At 43.3% G+C, this 17,218-nt stretch overlaps 2 protein-coding genes across 3 annotated transcripts; one reads left to right on the top strand and one right to left on the bottom strand.

Annotated features, from left to right (window-relative positions):
- Positions 1-3,796: 3,796 nt before the first annotated feature.
- Positions 3,797-8,478, bottom strand: LOC141950109 (proto-oncogene Mas-like). 2 transcript variants are annotated; one of them, XM_074884514.1, is made up of 2 exons: positions 8,372-8,478; positions 3,797-5,154 (listed from the first exon to the last, which is right to left on the bottom strand). In XM_074884514.1, the coding sequence occupies exon 2, from the start codon at positions 5,125-5,127 to the stop codon at positions 4,171-4,173; it is 957 nt and encodes a 318-aa protein (XP_074740615.1). In that variant the 5' UTR covers positions 5,128-5,154; positions 8,372-8,478; the 3' UTR covers positions 3,797-4,170. The 2 variants fall into 2 exon arrangements, with proteins under 2 accessions (XP_074740615.1, XP_074740616.1); XM_074884515.1 differs by having other exon boundaries at positions 3,797-5,148.
- Positions 8,479-14,315: 5,837 nt separating this feature from the next.
- Positions 14,316-15,266, top strand: LOC141950394 (olfactory receptor 4S2-like). Its single transcript, XM_074885139.1, has one exon. The coding sequence runs from the start codon at positions 14,331-14,333 to the stop codon at positions 15,264-15,266; it is 936 nt and encodes a 311-aa protein (XP_074741240.1). The 5' UTR covers positions 14,316-14,330.
- Positions 15,267-17,218: the final 1,952 nt, after the last annotated feature.

Genomic DNA, 17,218 nt, shown 5'->3' with positions numbered 1-17,218 from the left:
GGTTGCTCCTGCAGTAGGTGGGGAGAAAATTACCTGCCAGGGATTCCATTGCCGGCAATGCTCTGGGATATTGCTTGCATCTGTGAGAGGCTCTTTGTGCATTTGTACTGGGGCCAAGTGCTGTTATGCTAAGGATGTATAAATGAGTGGTTAGTACAGATTGTGGGACGTTCTCAGAGAAATGGTGTTCTATCTTGTTTTGTTGTTCTTGGAAAATCAGACTTGGCTTAGACCGGATTATTCTGAGGGACAGTATCCCTTTTCCCAATGTTTCCTTCAAAATTCACTCCCTGTGCAACATCTTATCCCAAATCCTCAAGACCCCAAGAAGAAAAAAGGCTTGTCCAATGTGCCTGGGGTGATGGAGACAGATCATCCCCTGAGTGCTAGGCATCAGTAATCCTTTCCGGACATGATCAACCCTCGCTTTCCAGCCTGGAACACTTCTGAGCCTTTCTTTCACAATATGTGTAGAAAGCTGCCTATTTCTTTTTCCTGCTTATACGCAGAGCCTCTCCAAACTGCACAGGGCTCTTACAGCTCCTTGATGACTCATTGCTCACCTCTGACCCCAGAGAAATAAAGGATTTTAAAAGGCTGAGCTGAAAGGAACTTTAGAAAGATAGTAAACACAGCAATTTATTCATAGCAATTAACAGAAATACTGCAGGCGGGAAATAAACTTACTGTGTGCCAATTATAAAATGGACAGGAAGAAAGGATGCTCAGGATGCTTCAGGGTGCTGGGCCATCTTGTCTAGACCGTGATTTTGCCAAGAAAGGTTGGACCAGATGATCCTTCCAACCTGGTATTCTGTGATTCTATGAAAGGACTTTTAACACTGTGGCTGTGCAAGTTTTGAAATGGGAAGGTGTTGGCTCTAGGGGGACAAACATCCCTCAGTCTTCAGGTGTGACACTGTGAAGAAGCAAGGGTTTTTCTCTGCCTCTGCAGCCAGGAGCTGCCTTTGAGCAGACCTGATCCAAATTTTGTGATGTGATTACTTGACTTTGTCATGTCTCTCAGTTCAAATTAAACAGAGCTTAGGATCGAACTAAGTCCTTTATCTCCTTTCTTGCCTATGGACACTTGCTTTGACGTGCTGTCTTTTTCTGGCCTCGATAGGAATGGGTGACTATGCTTTTGATGGTTAAACTTGTAAAGCATACACCCTGCAGGGCCTAAATTGGGGTTTCTGTAATGCATCTCAAATCTTACCAGCAAGGTCTACCACAGTCTGTTTGCACTGTTGTACCTTCTCTGCTCTTCTTTGTGCATGATCCCAAGTTGCTCTGCGGGTTGTAAGACATCACTTGGCTATGAGCTGGTGCAACACCTCAATAGTACAACAGATAGCTGTCTAGAGGTGCCTGCCCCTCCTTCTGACCCCAGCTGGCTGACCCTGAGTCTCCTCTTCCAAAGAGGACGTAGCCTTCTCTTACTACCTGCTGTTCCTTCCCTTCTGTGGCATGAAACCACGTCTCCAAGAAAGGTGCAGAAGAAGGAATTTGGCAGCTGCTGCTGGAGAGGGCTGCGAGGGGAAGGCTGCTTCTTTGAGGTGCGTGTGAGGTGGGCTGGGGTGAGGGAGAGAAGTGAACTGGTTGTTGTAGAGGTTCTTGGAATGGAGAAAGGGGTAGATGCTTGAAGAAGAGGGTGGGGATAACTACTGAGGGACAAAGGCTTGGGAAAGGGAACCAAATAAAGGCACTGAAGAGTCTTTCACTCTGCTGCATGTCATGGAAACTGGGCCGTTCTGAAGCATCCACATGGCTGTACACATCCCTCCCTCCAGGCCTTAACTGTACCACAGACATACCAACAGTAACGTGTGTGCCTTCTGCTGAAATCAATGAGAAAACAAAGATTATTTCAGACTCTGGTGTCTAGGGACTCCTCAGAGGAGTGGAGTTAGGTTTACTGCTCTCAGGATATAGGTGACACCATCCCTTGCAGGTACCACGTGCCGCAGGCACATGGATGGCGGTGAGGAGCACACTCAACACTTACGGCCTGGGCTGCCTGTCTCCTTTCAGCTGTCCCCAGGGAAGCAGAAATGTGGGCTTTTTTCAGGGTGCTGGTGGCCTCTGAGGAATGTGCCCTTTGCATGCGTCACCACTGCTCTTCTGGATGCCCTGGCATCCTTCCAGAGAGATACTGAGCAACTCAGAGGACAAACTTAGTTCAGATGTTGAGGATATTCTCCCTGGCAGGCTGGGCTGACTATTTTGGCATTAGTTCAGGGTGGAAAAGCCTGCAAATGATCCCCATCTCCTTGCAGATCCCATCACTGACTTCTTTTGGACGACAGGAGATACACACTGCAAATATCTGGCAGATGCCACCCTGAGAACACTTGTCTTTTACCATGGATGATTGAGGGTGTCTGCAACCGTGGTTTATATTCAGGTATCACCTTTTAAATGTCCAAGGTTGGATGTAAAGTGTTCACATTAATGTGATATGTAAAATGTGTTCACATTAAATGCTGCCTGTCTTCATGACAGGTATGTTTAAGGACAAACTGTCAGGATGGAAAGTTTTTCTCAGCTTATATTCTGTATGTTTTTACCAGCTGATGGCTTCTTCTAAGCACAATAATGTTTTTAAATACAATTTGTACTTCTTTTTAAAAAAAGGCTTTTGACATTTTTAATAACAAAGGAGATGTTTCAGTTCTCACAATGATAAAATCATTACAGATATTAAAAGGATATTTAACATGTTTTCTGATAAACGGATGCTTTCTTCCCCTCAGCAGTAGAAGTTAGAAGAAAAAAAACCTTACAAAAATAATTGATGACATAGACCTAATCTCAACCAACTATATGTACATCACAGAACAATAGCATTAAAAATTAAAGAATAGTAGAAATGGAACTCAAATTTCAGCTTTCAGAAACTGTAAACAGGAAGCAAAAAGCAACTACAGGCATTAGGGTGAACCACTATTTTTTTAAGCGATGCTTTTCAAAATTAATAAAAAGACGAACAGCAAAAAGATAATAGACAATAGAGGAATGCAGTTTCCCTTTAGGAAAGTATTTGCAGATGAAGGCATGAAGAGAAAAACTGTAAGATTTCTCAGAGAAAATTGCCTGTGTTGCCACTTTCTACCAGTTTAGGTTAAAAGACCAAATGTTATGTCGTCTGATAATACAATACTTCAAATAATCACATCTTGTGTCTCAAGGTATTGGGTCTAGCGAATAATTTATTGCAAATTGTGGTATTTACTAACCTTTCGTCTTTTTCCTACTTTCTCCCTATCCTTCAATTTATTTCTATTGGTAGAGGAGATGTAGAAGCCATGGGTTCTTATCTGTCCTTCTTAAAGGAAGAAATAACAACCCAACGCATGCTGTAGTTAGATGTAGATACTTGGGCTGGAGGAAGCTAAAACAAAATGCAACTCCAGCCCTGTATTTCTTCAAAACACAAGAAAAGGGAGCATGCAATTCAGTGCATAAAGTTGTAAGGCAAGTTGGTAGGGGTTGGAGCCCTTTTCTGCTTCATCACAACACTATTGTATGGAAACCTCCCTAGCTAATAGAAGAACGGAAGTTCTAGGGCATGAATCATTTCACTATTTGAAATGCTTCACATTAAGAAGCAAAGAATCGTGCACTCTGTGAGCCGCAAAGGGTGGCATGTGTTGCTGAAATACAGGTATTTAAAATTAAGTGAGACAAATAGACTCTCCTTCCAGGAATTTCGTGGGTGATTTCAACAGGAGGAGGATTGTTTTCCATCTCATCTTCAGAGGTTTGAGTAAAAAGTGACTGAGAATTTATGAATTTGATATTGTTGTGCTCTGAAAGGCAGAGATTTATTGAGTAAGCTGCAAATTCTGAGTAGGATGCCTTTGAGGAAATACAGACATCAAGACGTTTCACCTTATCAAACTGAAATTTAATGGTCACTGAAAAGAAATGGGCACATTCAATGTGGTCCTAATACAGGTCAGATAAATTCTGTTGTCCAGGTGCTTATGTGTTTTCAATGACCACAGATGGAGCTTAAAATAATCCGCTAAAGGGTAGAAATCTACAATGAGGGTACTGAAGGTTAAGTGAGATAAACCTTCCCCAATAGCCCAGAGTTCTTCAATTATGTAAATTATAGGGCCCTCGGTTCCAAAACAGTGTTACTGTGTTAGGCACAAAAGGATATTAGGAGGACATAGTTATTGTGTCACGGGTTTCCCGTTCATCTTTGTCATCTGCTGACTCTTCAAAGGCCCTCTGGAATGCCAGCCTGAGGGTGAACTTGATTCTCCGATCCCTGTAGCTCCCCACGAGGAAGTAAATGACAGGGTTGAGACTGCTATTCACACAGGACAGCACAAAGCCGATCTCCGGCGAGTAGAGAAATTTGTAGCCCAAGAAGTCAAAGAGGATGAGGACGCTCAGAGGCACAGCAAAAATGAGGAAGAAGAGGACGGTGAGCATGATGACGGTGAAGAGCCTGCCTGTTCGGAAGTGCTGGGAGCTGCACTTGACTCTGAGGAAGAGGGTCAGGCTGAAGAGCAGCATGAGGGGCGTGCAGAAGAGGAAGTCCAAGGTTCCGATGGTGATGAGCAGGAGGTTGCAGCTCCTGCCGGAGGGGTTGAGGGTGCACAGAACATACCCGAGCGTGTTCAGCAGCAGGGAGAGACCCCAGAGCAGGCCGGAGATGATGGCGGACAAGTGCTTTGGGCGGTGGCTGCGGCACCAGATTGGGCAAAGGACAGACAGGCACCTCTCAATGCTGATGGTGGTCAGGAGGTACAAGCCGGTCCCATACATGAAAAGATCCAGGAAGAGGAATATCCCAAACTGCACCCCCACGTTGAACTGCATCAGGTACTGGACCGTCTCAATGGCGATGCAGAGGAGATACCCAAAGTCGGCAGCGGCCAGGTTCAGGATGTAGACGGTGAAGTGGTTTCTCCGGATGCGGAAGCCCAGGTACCAGAGGACTATGCCATTTCCCACCATCCCACAGGCAGCGCTGATGAGGCAGAAGCTCTCCATGAACTTGAGGACAGCGTATGATGGCTCTGCCTTTCCCACAGCCCCACTCTGGTTAGTCCCATGAGCCTGGCTGGTTGCAGTTGGAAGGAGGATTGATGTCATTGAAATATTCATAATGAGTGATTTCAGACAGACCTGTAACTAGAGAGGAAAGAAGTTGTAACTCCAGTGTGACTTTCCCTCATGGTGACCTGGTCGTGTTTCTGGATTTGCTGCAACGCTTTGTAGCCAGAGCTCGATTTAGGGAGGGATTGTTGTGTTTGGACTTGGAGCACAGAGCTTTGAGGCGTTGTTCAAAGCACTGTATCTAAGGTCAAATTCTATACAACGTGTAGGAAAAGTTAGATTGCAGTGTATTTCTCCCTTTTTAAAATTTCTTCAGGTTCCTTTTGGCAGTCAGTATTGGGAAACAAATATCTTAAAAAAACAATTATAGATTAGATTAATCATGTCTGAAAAGTACCTCTTGTTTGAATAAAAAGAGAACCCAGTATTAACAACTCTGGGATAATTGTCTTCGCTGTAAGTAGCTGGGATTAGGTGAGGCAAATCTTGTCAAAAGTGTGTGAAAGTTCTAGGTAAGCAAGCAGCATACAAGTTCAGCAGGAAAGCTGACCGAGTTTTGTCCTGTGCATATGCCCACAAAATAAGGTAGAGAAAACTCAAAATAGCTGGTATTTTTTTATGTTGATGACTCATTTCTATTTTAATAAAGTGTAGTTTAATGTGGTTGGTCTGTTTTCTTGAGCCCTGTGTACAGACAGTGAACGAGTCACTCTGACAGAGTCAGCCTTTAATAACTTCCTTCTCAGAGAAGAACTGTAAGAACCGTATGTGGGACAAAATGTCTGACCCTCACAGGACATTGGACACAGGACATTATGGCTTAAATAATTATTTCACCCCATTCACCCTGCTTCTTCCCCCATGACACTGAGATCTGAACAAGAATCTTGAAGAAAATGAAGAAGTCAAAAAATAGATTTCACACCTTTTTCTTTTGTCTGATGGGATCAAACACTGTGGCTGTTTTCCTCTTTCCCCACCAGCTATTAATTTTGCAATGAGAAGGTAGAGAAGTGTCATGAAAGACAGCAGGAGATAGCTAAAAAAGAGAGAGGAACAAATCAAAACGGGGAGAGCTGGGAAGATGTGAATCATTGAACAGTCTAACCAGCGAGAATAGTCTGTTCTCTCTTTGTGAGATGCTGCCGCATACACGGAGACAGACTTCCACAAACACGCGAAATGTGACAAATTGAATTATTATTGTTTCACCTCAGCACCCCAGACACGCTGTCTTTTGTGCTGCATGGATAGAGGCAAGATAAAAGCTTGATGCAGGTAATTTCCTTGGCCAGCTGATGGCCTGGAGCAGCAGAGACAATCTTGCTGCATTGGAAGGCATGTAGGTGAGCTGAGCTTGGCTGGGAGCCCAGCTGGGACTGTTACACCCAGCTTTCACCATTAAAAATGCAAACATCTCATTTAGCATGGCCTTTAAAGGTGCCATTTGAATTAATGGAGATTTACAAGCCCCTCCAACAGTTATATATTTTATCCTAAGGTCTTAGATAGGTGCGCAGTCACCTGCCTGTCTTTGCTGGCTGCAGATGCATTGCAGAGTGCCAGCTTCAGCGAGAGGGTTGGTGTGTGGACAGCTGGAGGTAGCTGGGGTGAATTCCACCCTTACCTTCACCAGGGACTGCAGGATGTGAAACCTTTCGGGTTGACTGAAACCAGGGAACTTCTGACACTGCACCATACTCTGATATAGGAACCTGGACGATGCCATCCTCAGCTGTTACAGGACCTCGAGTGCTTCTAACATTAAGGCTTTAGAGACCAGTGATCTCTAAAGAAAGGAATTTAGTACATACTGAAAGGGACTATGGAAAACAAAACCCATCATCTCCCACAGAATGGGCAGAATCCCTGCTGTAGCACAGTTTTACAACAGGAACATCCCTGAGTTCCAACTCACCTTCTCTCTGGGGAGAGCCGCACACTGCCTGACCAACATCACTCACAAGGCTACCTCTTCCCTGAACATCTGTAGCAAGCAAACTCAAAAGATACAGCCTTATAACTTTGTTCCCTTCCTTGCTACCTGCTTTTGGCATGGCAGAAATTATCAGAGCCACAGCAGGAAGTAGCTGAAGCAGCCTCTAATTCTGTGAACCATGTCTGCTGTGAGGAGAAAGGAAGACCCAGTGGTTAAGCAGTTTCCTAGCCTTTTGAAGACCCAGTGAAGCACTATCTCTGCCACAAGCTATCTGTGTAACCTGAAGCAAATTTCCAATTGGTCTGAAGAGGACATGAACATCTGAGTGTCACTTAAGCTCTGACTAAGCCCACTACAGCCTTCTGACCTGGTCCCCATTTTAGGAAAGAGACTATTCAACCTCCCTGCCTCAGACATCTCCAGAAGGCGTTGACCCTGTCCTCCAGAAGTACGTCTCTCTCCACTGGGCATTCAGGCAATGACGGGTGATTAGCTGTTTAACTTAAGCTTGTCAATCATATTTCCTAACATTAAATGACATAGCACTGTGCCATCGATCATATACACATAAAGACTGCCCGGTACAGATGTGGCTGTAATGGATGCCCTTTGGATAAATGGCAAAACGTCAATAATTTTGCCTTCCACTGTAACGGAAGTGAAGAAATCCTTCTCTGACTTCTGCAAACCATGGAAAAGAATACCAAAAAAGTCACCCACAGTTCTCATATATTTATTGTATCACCTTGGAAAGACTGATTTCTTGTTGTCTCCAATATACATTCAAGACATGAGTCCACTTCCTTAATGAAACTAATTAGTGAAAGCTTGCATTAAACAGCAGCAGACTGAGTCTATGTGGTCTTTTTTCACCCTTGAGATAAAACATCCTTCCTGTGGTTTGCCTGCTAAGTACCATGTAGTTCTTGTGGCAGGTGTCAGTTTGAACAGCCTTGCGCTACAAAGACATTTTAGATGATGTACAGAAAGTTATGCTGTTGTATTTTCTTGGCTAATCTTAAGTGATCATCTAAGACCAAAACTGCTAATGCGAGGTCTCTGAATAATGACATCTTATATTACAAAGATGTATTTAGAGCAATTCATTAGCACTTGCTCATGGAAAAGGGTCCCCAGAATGAAGCTCTCCTTATCTTGAAAATGATCAAGACAATTTCTCACCTATAGTGAATTTCTAACCAGCAGGAGAAGAAAATGTTAGATCTCCTTTCCTCTGTTTGGTGGTTTTGGTTTTTTTTTTCCTTCTCCCTTCCCCTCATCCTCTCTCCAAAAGCATGACAGAAAGCATTAGACAGAGTGCAGCAGCAAAGGTACCATCGAGGAATTTCTCACCTTTTTGTGGGTTCCTTGGAATTTCAGTGACTGATTTGCAGCAGCTGTCTGGTATGGATCTGCTGGGTAAAATTGTCACCTGAATTCTGTGACATATGGTCCAGATAAAATCCTTGTGTCATACTGTAGTGCTGGGCTAGTTAGACACTTTAAAAAGCCACGGTCTTGTCAGCATGACATTCAGCAGCCAGCCAATCACTCGCGTGAGGAAATATCTAGTTTGTTGTGTGTGGTCACTTCGATTTGAGCCACTTCCCCCTTCCCTCTTTGTACAGAACCTATCACTGTCATGGGTCTAGAAATGTTTTTTTACTACTTCCCCTTCTTCAGCCAGTCTCCCGATACAAAAAAAGCAAGAAGCGTCTGTACAAAATTATACCTTGCCTCTTGCACCGATGCTTTGTTTCCTACTTGTGTCCCTGAGATGCTCTAGTTTCACAGTCTTTGAAGAGGATGCCTTGCTGCTACTCAGGGTCACATAGAGTGAGAAATTGTCAGTCCTCTTCCATAATGCCTGCTGACGATTTCACCATCTCCCTCAGCACAACTTCTCATTCCCCAAGGACCTACTGTCCCTGCCAAACTGACCTTAACACATCCATTACCACAGTGTCCTCTTTTGACCCATAGCCTCTCCCAACACAAGTTACCACCCTGTGTAGTCCCTACTGCTTCACACAACCTTCCCCGGAGGAGGGTCCACCCAAAGTCCATAGCCTTTACCACACCTCAGCAGCTCTGATTGCACAACCTCTGCTCGTGCTGCCTTCAATACACAGTGCCTGTTCTGATGTCAGGAGCTCTTTTGATGTAACTTCACGCTCCACAGTATTACCTGCCAGTTCATGCTGTCTTTCAGCACAGTCCTTCACCACACCTCAGGCACTTCCGATTTCACAAAACCCCTCAAGACAGCCTCCAGCCTTGTGCCTTCCACTTCCAGTTTCACAACTTCCCCCCCAAACAGTGCCTCAGCCCCATCCTGCCTACCATCAAATCCACACCTCATGTCTCTACCAAGACAGCCCCTTGCCAGCATTTACTAGCTACCCACACCACCTCACTCCTCTTCTCACCATGTACAGTCCCTCTATGTGCATGAGCTGCCACCACCATGGTGTCCAGATCCACCTGTCAAAGTAAGTGGAGTGAAAATGGAGAAAAAACCTTTCTCCTTTCCTGGTAGTAAGCACATCCTTATAGGAAACTATTTTGTAACAGGAGATACCGGCAACTCTTGATTTGGGCTGGTGAATTAAGTCACTTCTGCTAGTCCGTTTGGGTAGGGAAACAAAAGGAGATGAGTATGACGCTAGCCAAATTGCTGCCATGTGTGTCAGTGGGTACAGAAACTGGCAGATCTGGCCCAAATAACTTAGCAGGCTAGATACCTGCTGACTCATCTTTAGCTTCTTCTGTCATTTGTTGTTCCTCTTCCTTTCCCAAAGATTGTAAGACTGTTTTTACTTTCTTACCCAATACTCTGTTTCCTATAGTGACTGCTGTTAACACTTATTAATCTGGCCAGGACTCCAGGCTACAGTGTAAGATGATATTTAAGTTAGAAGACTATTTTCACTTAAAGCAGTATTTAACCTCCTCATTAATTTTTCATTTTCATTCTCACTGCATGGATCGCTGGCATTCTGTGTCAGGAGATGGCTACATTGCCTTGCTTGTTATTTGGCCATTCTAAATTTCAAGAACTGTCAGTGAATCAAAGTGATGGGCAGTGGATGAAACAATTTATTTATTGACACCCGTAAGTCAGAAGCTAAAAATACACAGTAGACTTCAGAGCAGTGATGAGTTGAACCGATGCATGAAATAGCATATCCATTTGCTTTACTGTGTTTAATTTCATAGATTCAACTTTGGCTGCAGAAGCTTTAAGTTAAGAAAGATGAGGCTCTTCTTGATGTCAAGATTGCATAGAATCATAGGATGGTTTGGGTTGGAAGAGACCTTTAAAGATTATCTAGTCCAACCCTCCCTGCCATAGGTAGGGACATCTTTCACTAGATCAGTTTGCTCAAAGCCCCGTCCAACCTGGCCTTGAACACTTCTAGGGAGGGGGCAGCCACAGCTTCTCTGGGCAACCTGTGCCAGGGCCTCACCACCCTCATCATAAAAAATGTCTTCCTTGTGTCCAATCTAAATCTACTCTCTTCCAGTTTAAAACTGTTGCCCCTTGTCTTGTCACTACAGGTCCTGTTGAAAAGCCTTTCTCTGTCTTTCTTATGAAATATTGACAGGCCACAAGAAGGTCTTGAGGGGTCTTCTCTTCTTCAGGCTGAAGTGTTTCAACCTTTCTTCATAGGAGAGCTGTTCCAGTGCTCTGATCATTTCCATGGCCCTCCTCTGGACCCACTCTAAGGTCCATATCTGTCTTGTACTGAGGATCCTAGAGCTGGATGCAGTATTCCAGGTGGGGTCTCACCAGAGTGGAGTAGAGGGGGAGAATCACCTCCCTTGACCTGCTGGCCATACTTTTGGTGAACCCCAGGATATGATTGGCTTTCTGGGCTGCAAGCGCACATTGCCAGCTCATGTTCAACTTTTCATCCACCAGTATCCCCAAGTCCTTGTCTACAGGGCTGCTCTCAATCCCTTCATCCTCCAGTCTGTACTGATAGTGGGGATTGCCTCAACCCATGTGCAGGACATTGCACTTGGCCTTGTTGAACTTCATGAGGTTCTCATGGGCCCACTCCTTATGCCTGTCAAGGTTCCTCTGGATGGCATTCCTTCCTCAAGTGTATCAACTGCACCACTCAGCTTGGTGTCATCTGCAAACTTGCTGAGGGTGCACTCGATCCCACTGTCTATATCAATGATGAAGATATTAAATAGTATTGGTCCCAGCGTGGACCCTTGAGGGACACCAGTTGTTGCTGGCTTCCATTTGGACATTGAGCCATTGACTGTAATTCTTTGACGCAGCCTTTGTCTGCCCTAAGCAATTTTGTTCAAAATCTAAATGTCTATTTCAGACCTAATCCCATCCTAAAATCGGGTCTGAGGTAGATCAGGTGAATCAAATTCTGGAGAGGTATATTTCTTTCCGTAGGAAAGCCTAGAGTGATGAAGACTCAACTCAGCTGACTTCCACAGGCATAAAATAGCTGACTTCCTCCCTCGGTTCCCCCATTTGTAAAAGCAGGATTTTTTTTTACTTATTCTGTAATTTGCTGACCTTTGCTAAAACGTGCAAGTTCTTGCAAGAGGCTTTATTCATTGGGTTGCCAGTGATGAAATTTCATGCAAAAGAGGACTTGAAGGGACATCAAGAGGTAGCCCAGGCCATCTTCTGTCTCTGTGAAAGCTTAATCATAACCACTACTGATAGAAGTGTGCCTGACTTGCCCTTTAAAATACTATTGTGAGAGGTAACTCTGACAGCCCCAGAACATGACACCTCTCTCCTTATTAATGGAAATCCCTCTGACTTTTTATAAAAGATTTGTGGTTTATGTGCTTTCTTTTTGGGATACACACAGATTTAAAAGTACTGTTTTATTACTCACAATGCTATAAAGCCAAAGCAGTGGATCTAATGGGCCTCTACACTTGGGAAAACCATAAAGCGTGGCTTACTGGAAGACTCTGGAAAGGGTTAACTGGACTAGGTCATTGAAAATTCTTGTCCAGTTTAATATTCAGCTAATCCATTGGCTGTTATTTCTACTGGAGAAATCCTGAAATGCCTTCAGAATATCATCATCACTGACTGATGGCTATTTCTTTAATATATGTTTGCTTAAACTTTTCAGTCAGAAGAGAGTTATTTTCTCCTCCTTTGCCCCTTCTTTTCATGCCTTCCCTTCATTAAGCCTCTACACCTCCCTCCTCCAGCCCCAAGAGCCCTTGAGGTGGGAGATTTCCCTGGAGAGGGTTAAAGAGTGCTACTTAAGCAGTTTTCTTCTCAGTCTTCTTTCTGCTGCTGGGTTGCGAATGCATCCTTCGGTGCACCCAGAGCAGGCCACACTACCCAGACAGCCCACCAAAGCAGTTCTCACACAGGCAGAACATACCAAGATACACTTGTGATGCAAGAAATGAAATTAGATGGGATTATACAGTAAAAGGCACCTCCTAAGCAAGTGTTGGAAGATTTCCAGAAGCTATTCTATGTTCTTTAAAGATTCTGTGCTCTAACATATTCCTACCAGAGAAGGCAGGTGTTGAGGAGATAAAATCATACAGCCCTTACACAAAAAATTAGATCTCCAAACACAGACAAGGTAAGTTTTACAGGTTCTCGGGATCCTTTCTTGTTTCATTTCTTTTCTTTTCTTGTTTCCTTTCTTCTTTTCCTGATTTCCTTTCCTCTTTTGTTTCCCTTCTTGAACAAATGTGAAAATACAAAAAGAAATTTTCACTAAAGTTATCAATTGTCTATGGCTATTTTTGGTTGGAAGCATGCAGAACTAGTTCTGTAGTCCCAGATTAGGTTATTTTGTTATTTTGTTTCCCATTAACCACCCGAGATTTTAGGGAAGAATGTTTGCAGCAAGGAGATGATGCAATTACTCACCCTTTTTGAAATGTTAACCATCCACATTGTATTTATTTTATTTTGCAATTGATTGCATTATATCATATACCTATAGTCTCTCCCTGAAAAGATACCTTTAGAAGTATTCCTATGTGGGAATCTTCCTCTGAATTAGTCATTCTAGTCATTCTCTTGGAGTCGACAGAAAGAAATCGGCATCTCCAGGATGTAATTCATCACATCTTAGACACCTTAAGTAGACACCTTAGGCTGGTCATGAGCTGCCCTGCAAAGGCAGAAAAAAGAATGCACGTGACCGGCTCAGATATAGGTGCCTACATGACGTAAGGCAATGAGATGGAATGAGGCAGATGAATATACTGTAAAATGCAGTTTGATGATGGTGACAGGGGTCTTACCAAGAGGGACAGACAGTAGAGCTATCTTGTGGTGAATGGGTCATATCTTTATAATCCTTTCAAAAATATACATCTTGTTTTAGCTCAGGAGTTTCCCATCTGCCGTTATTCAGGAATATAGTTTTCCTTGATCATTTATCTCTTGGTCACTCCTTTCTGAACCACCAGTTGCCTAAACGTGACACTGAGACTGGAGGGGTTTGCTTCCAGTTCTGCTCTGGCCTAGATGGGGCCCAGCTGTTTCTCTTCCTCTGGCTACTGCCCAGCCATAAATATGCACACATTTTGTCCTTTGTTTTCTGTAGAAAACTATGTCAGTGCTAAGTGAAAAGAGGAGGGATGGAGAGGATCACAACTTGGTAAGACTAGGTAGAAATCGATGTCACATTGTTCTTACTGATCTTTTTTTCTTGGAGATGTATCAGAAAAGCAATTATCCATGTAAATTTTACTCCCCGTCTTGAATACCTTTTACCTACTGTTAGTACAACTGTAAGCACAGGAAAAGTCCCTAACTTTCCCAACTTCCTCTCTAGGCTTTACTTTGTGGGTTTGAGAGCAATTTTGGGTTTTCTCCATTTCTGTGTTTCCTGTGGATGCTTGACCAGTTTTTGGTGCACAAGAGCTTCTGATTTTGCTGTAATTTTAAATAGGCGCCAGATAACTTGAATTAACTGAATCATTCCACAGATCTGCTCAGACGACCTGCACAAACAGGGAGCACTGCTTGTGTTTTTATTGGGCAGGACTTGCCATGGCCATTTTTAACAGCAGTTGACTGGGAATGTTTTGATATTAGGATGAATCCCATACAGCTGATAGTTTGTTTCTAAGAGGTGCCTATTTTTGGTTAAACTCTAAAGTAAAAACCAACAAAAAAACCACTTCATAGACTTAATACTAATTCTGTATATTTCTTAGTGTGCATGCACTTCTGATAAAGAATTCATTTTTAAGAATGAAAAAACCTGATGAATCATTTGTCTTTATTTTCCCATGTGCCCAGGCTGTGCATTGCATTATCGCCACCCAACTGATTAACATGGAGAATGCAAGCAGCGTGAAGGAATTCATTCTTCTGGGCCTCTCAGAGAACCAAGGAGTGCAGAAAATATGTTTTGTGATGTTTCTGTTCTTCTACATGATTACTGTGGCAGGGAATCTGCTCATTGTTATCACTGTAATTAGCAGTCAGTGTCTGAACTCCCCCATGTATTTCTTCCTCTGCTACCTGGCCTTTCTAGATATCTGTTACTCTTCCATCACAGCTCCCAAAATGATTGCTGACTTCCTTGTTGAAAATAAAACCATCTCCTTTGTGGGTTGCATAGCACAGCTGTTTGGGGTACATTTCTTTGTTTGCACAGAGTTTTTCATCCTCACGGTGATGGCCTATGATCGCTACGTGGCCATCTGCAGACCTCTCCACTACACCACCCTCATGACCAGGCGCGTGTGTGGCCGGATGGTGTTTGGCTCGTGGGTAGGAGGCTTTGTGCACTCCATAGTGCAGACTCTTCTAACCTCTCAGCTCCCCTTCTGTGGCCCTAACAAAATTGACCACTACTTCTGTGACGTCCACCCTCTACTACAACTGGCCTGTACCGACACCTACACTGTGGGCATCATTGTTGTTGCCAACAGTGGAATGATAACTCTGAGCTGTTTCTTCATCCTGGTCATGTCCTATGTTGTCATCCTGGTTTCCCTGAAAAGACAAATATCTGAAGGGTGGCACAAGGCCCTGTCCACCTGTGGGTCCCATATTACTGTGGTGATTCTGTGCTTTGGGCCATGCACGTTCATCTACATACGTCCATCCAGCAATCTGTCAGAGGACAAGAGCGTGGCAGTGTTTTACACTGTCATCATACCCATGCTGAACCCACTCATCTACACGCTAAGAAATAAGGAGGTGAAGAGTGCCATGAGAAAACTGTGGAGTAGAAAAGTGGGAAGTGAAAATGGGAAGGTGTAGAACTGTGGTAACATTTCCAAAGGATCGGAGAAAATCAAGCATCTTTCACTATAATTTCTTTTGTGAAAATTCCCCAAGAACTGCCTTTCAAAGAACAGCTTGTTAGCTCCTGTTGTAATTAGGAAGACACCAAAGATTCATCTTTTGATTTGAAAGACATTGTGAACTCTGTGACAAGCAGGCATTCTCTTTCTATTCTCTTGTCAACTAGCACAGGCCCAGGCCTGGGGCTCCTGAACACTAACTGAAACACCAGTGTTTAAATAAATACTATCAAAAATACTGAAAATGTTGTCCAGGTAGAACATCCCATTACTCAGATATAAACTTTCAGATGAACTCCATCTGCTCTATAATCCATTCAGCTGAGAAACAGAGGACTATGGTCATCTACTGCTGGAATTTCTGCTTGCAGTAAATGCCTTTTTATGAGAACCACATTGTGGTACCTTGAATCCATGGGTTAGCAGTTAAAAATCTGATATTAGGTGCTAGTTGGGTCATTTGCTGATGCAGGTAAGAGGAGGGAAACTTCTCCCCTTCTCCTGCCAGTAAAACAAATCTTTCCTGCAGTGTTCAAGGCCAGGTTGGACAGGGCTTTAAGCAACCTGATCTAGTGAAAGATGTCTCTGCCTGTGGCCGGGGGGGTTGGACTAGATGATCTTCAAAGGTTCCTTCCAACCCAAACTGTTCTGTAATTCTATCTACTTCACCTATCACTGATGCCATCCTTCCAACCATCTCCTCTATCCTTCAGCTCTGCCTCAAGATTTTTATTCTGATGTTTAGACTAATACAGAATCATAGATCTAATGAAAGACACCTTTCGGACTGTAGGAAATGAAGGAGTCACCAAAAAAGGCATTTGGAGGCACAATTTCATTTATCAATGGAAAAAAGAAAGAATTGTTTAGAAACTATTCCAGTATGCAAGACAACAACTAGCCCGACAGAGCACGTTTACATACCCACACAAGGGAAGAAGGTGTTTTCCATGGGAACAGCTGGTACCCCTACTATTGCAGGAGGGAAGAGAAGAAACATGAGGATGAAAAACCAAACCAGTTCAGTGCCAGTCAAAGCTGTCACTGGGTGATAAGCCATAGCAGCCTGGGGTCTCCATCTGAGGAGCACAATGAGATAAGAGACCCTAGCCCCTACATTGTCAGCAGAAAACCACCAAATCAGCTGAGTGAGGAAGGAAAAGCCCTGCTTGGTTGCATCCAAAAGTAACTGAAGATCTTGTATTTCTTCACTTACATTCCCTAATAAACACCTGCAGCTGTGTTACACGTTAGTGTGACTTAAGCAGGATTCAAGGTTACAAGGTGTTCCCAGCCCAAGCTAGGGTTTATAACTTTATATATATATGCACAAAGTTATACATATACATATATACTTTTTTAATGCTTTGGAGGTCAACACCAAGTTTTTTTTCTGGATGTCTCATTTCTGGGTGCTGCTGGGTGAATATTCAACCATAGCTTATAGAATGTGTCACATTATGCTCCTTTACAGTTTGGTAAGAATTCTTGTAAGAACTTAATACTTGGGCTAAAGAGTTGCTTCTGTGTTTTGCGTTATCTCAGTAAAAATACCTGGTAAGCAGTGACAACTAACCACAAACCTTTCTAAATTTTTGAAGTAATTTCCTGTTTTACTTCTTGTTTCAAATTTGTACAGCAGATGTCTAAGGGATAACAGTCTATAGCACATACAATAATAAGAACAAGTTAATAAGAAATAAGAATGCATATGAGAAATACTAGCTTAGGACCAAAGGCAGAATTTATATAAATGTCCTGTGTAAGAGACCTCTTTACTCCAAGAACATTTGGTTGCAAAGGTAAGGTGAACACAAATCTTGCAGATGGCCAGGTGTGATGTTTATTTGAACCAGAAATGCTTCCAGAAGAAATACATGTCCAATAGTAAATATTTATCTGGACAGC

Source organism: Strix uralensis, chromosome 15, assembly GCF_047716275.1.
Source record: "Strix uralensis isolate ZFMK-TIS-50842 chromosome 15, bStrUra1, whole genome shotgun sequence".
Taxonomy (NCBI): Eukaryota; Metazoa; Chordata; class Aves; order Strigiformes; family Strigidae; genus Strix; species Strix uralensis.
Note: the sequence above shows the minus strand (reverse complement) of the source record. Positions and strands in the feature narration are given on the sequence as shown.

Bases quoted from the DNA above. Each gene is read 5' to 3' on its own strand.
- LOC141950394 (XM_074885139.1), top strand. From the start codon at position 14,331: ATGGAGAATGCAAGCAGCGTGAAGGAATTCATTCTTCTGGGCCTCTCA.
- LOC141950109 (XM_074884514.1), bottom strand. From the start codon at position 5,127: ATGAATATTTCAATGACATCAATCCTCCTTCCAACTGCAACCAGCCAG.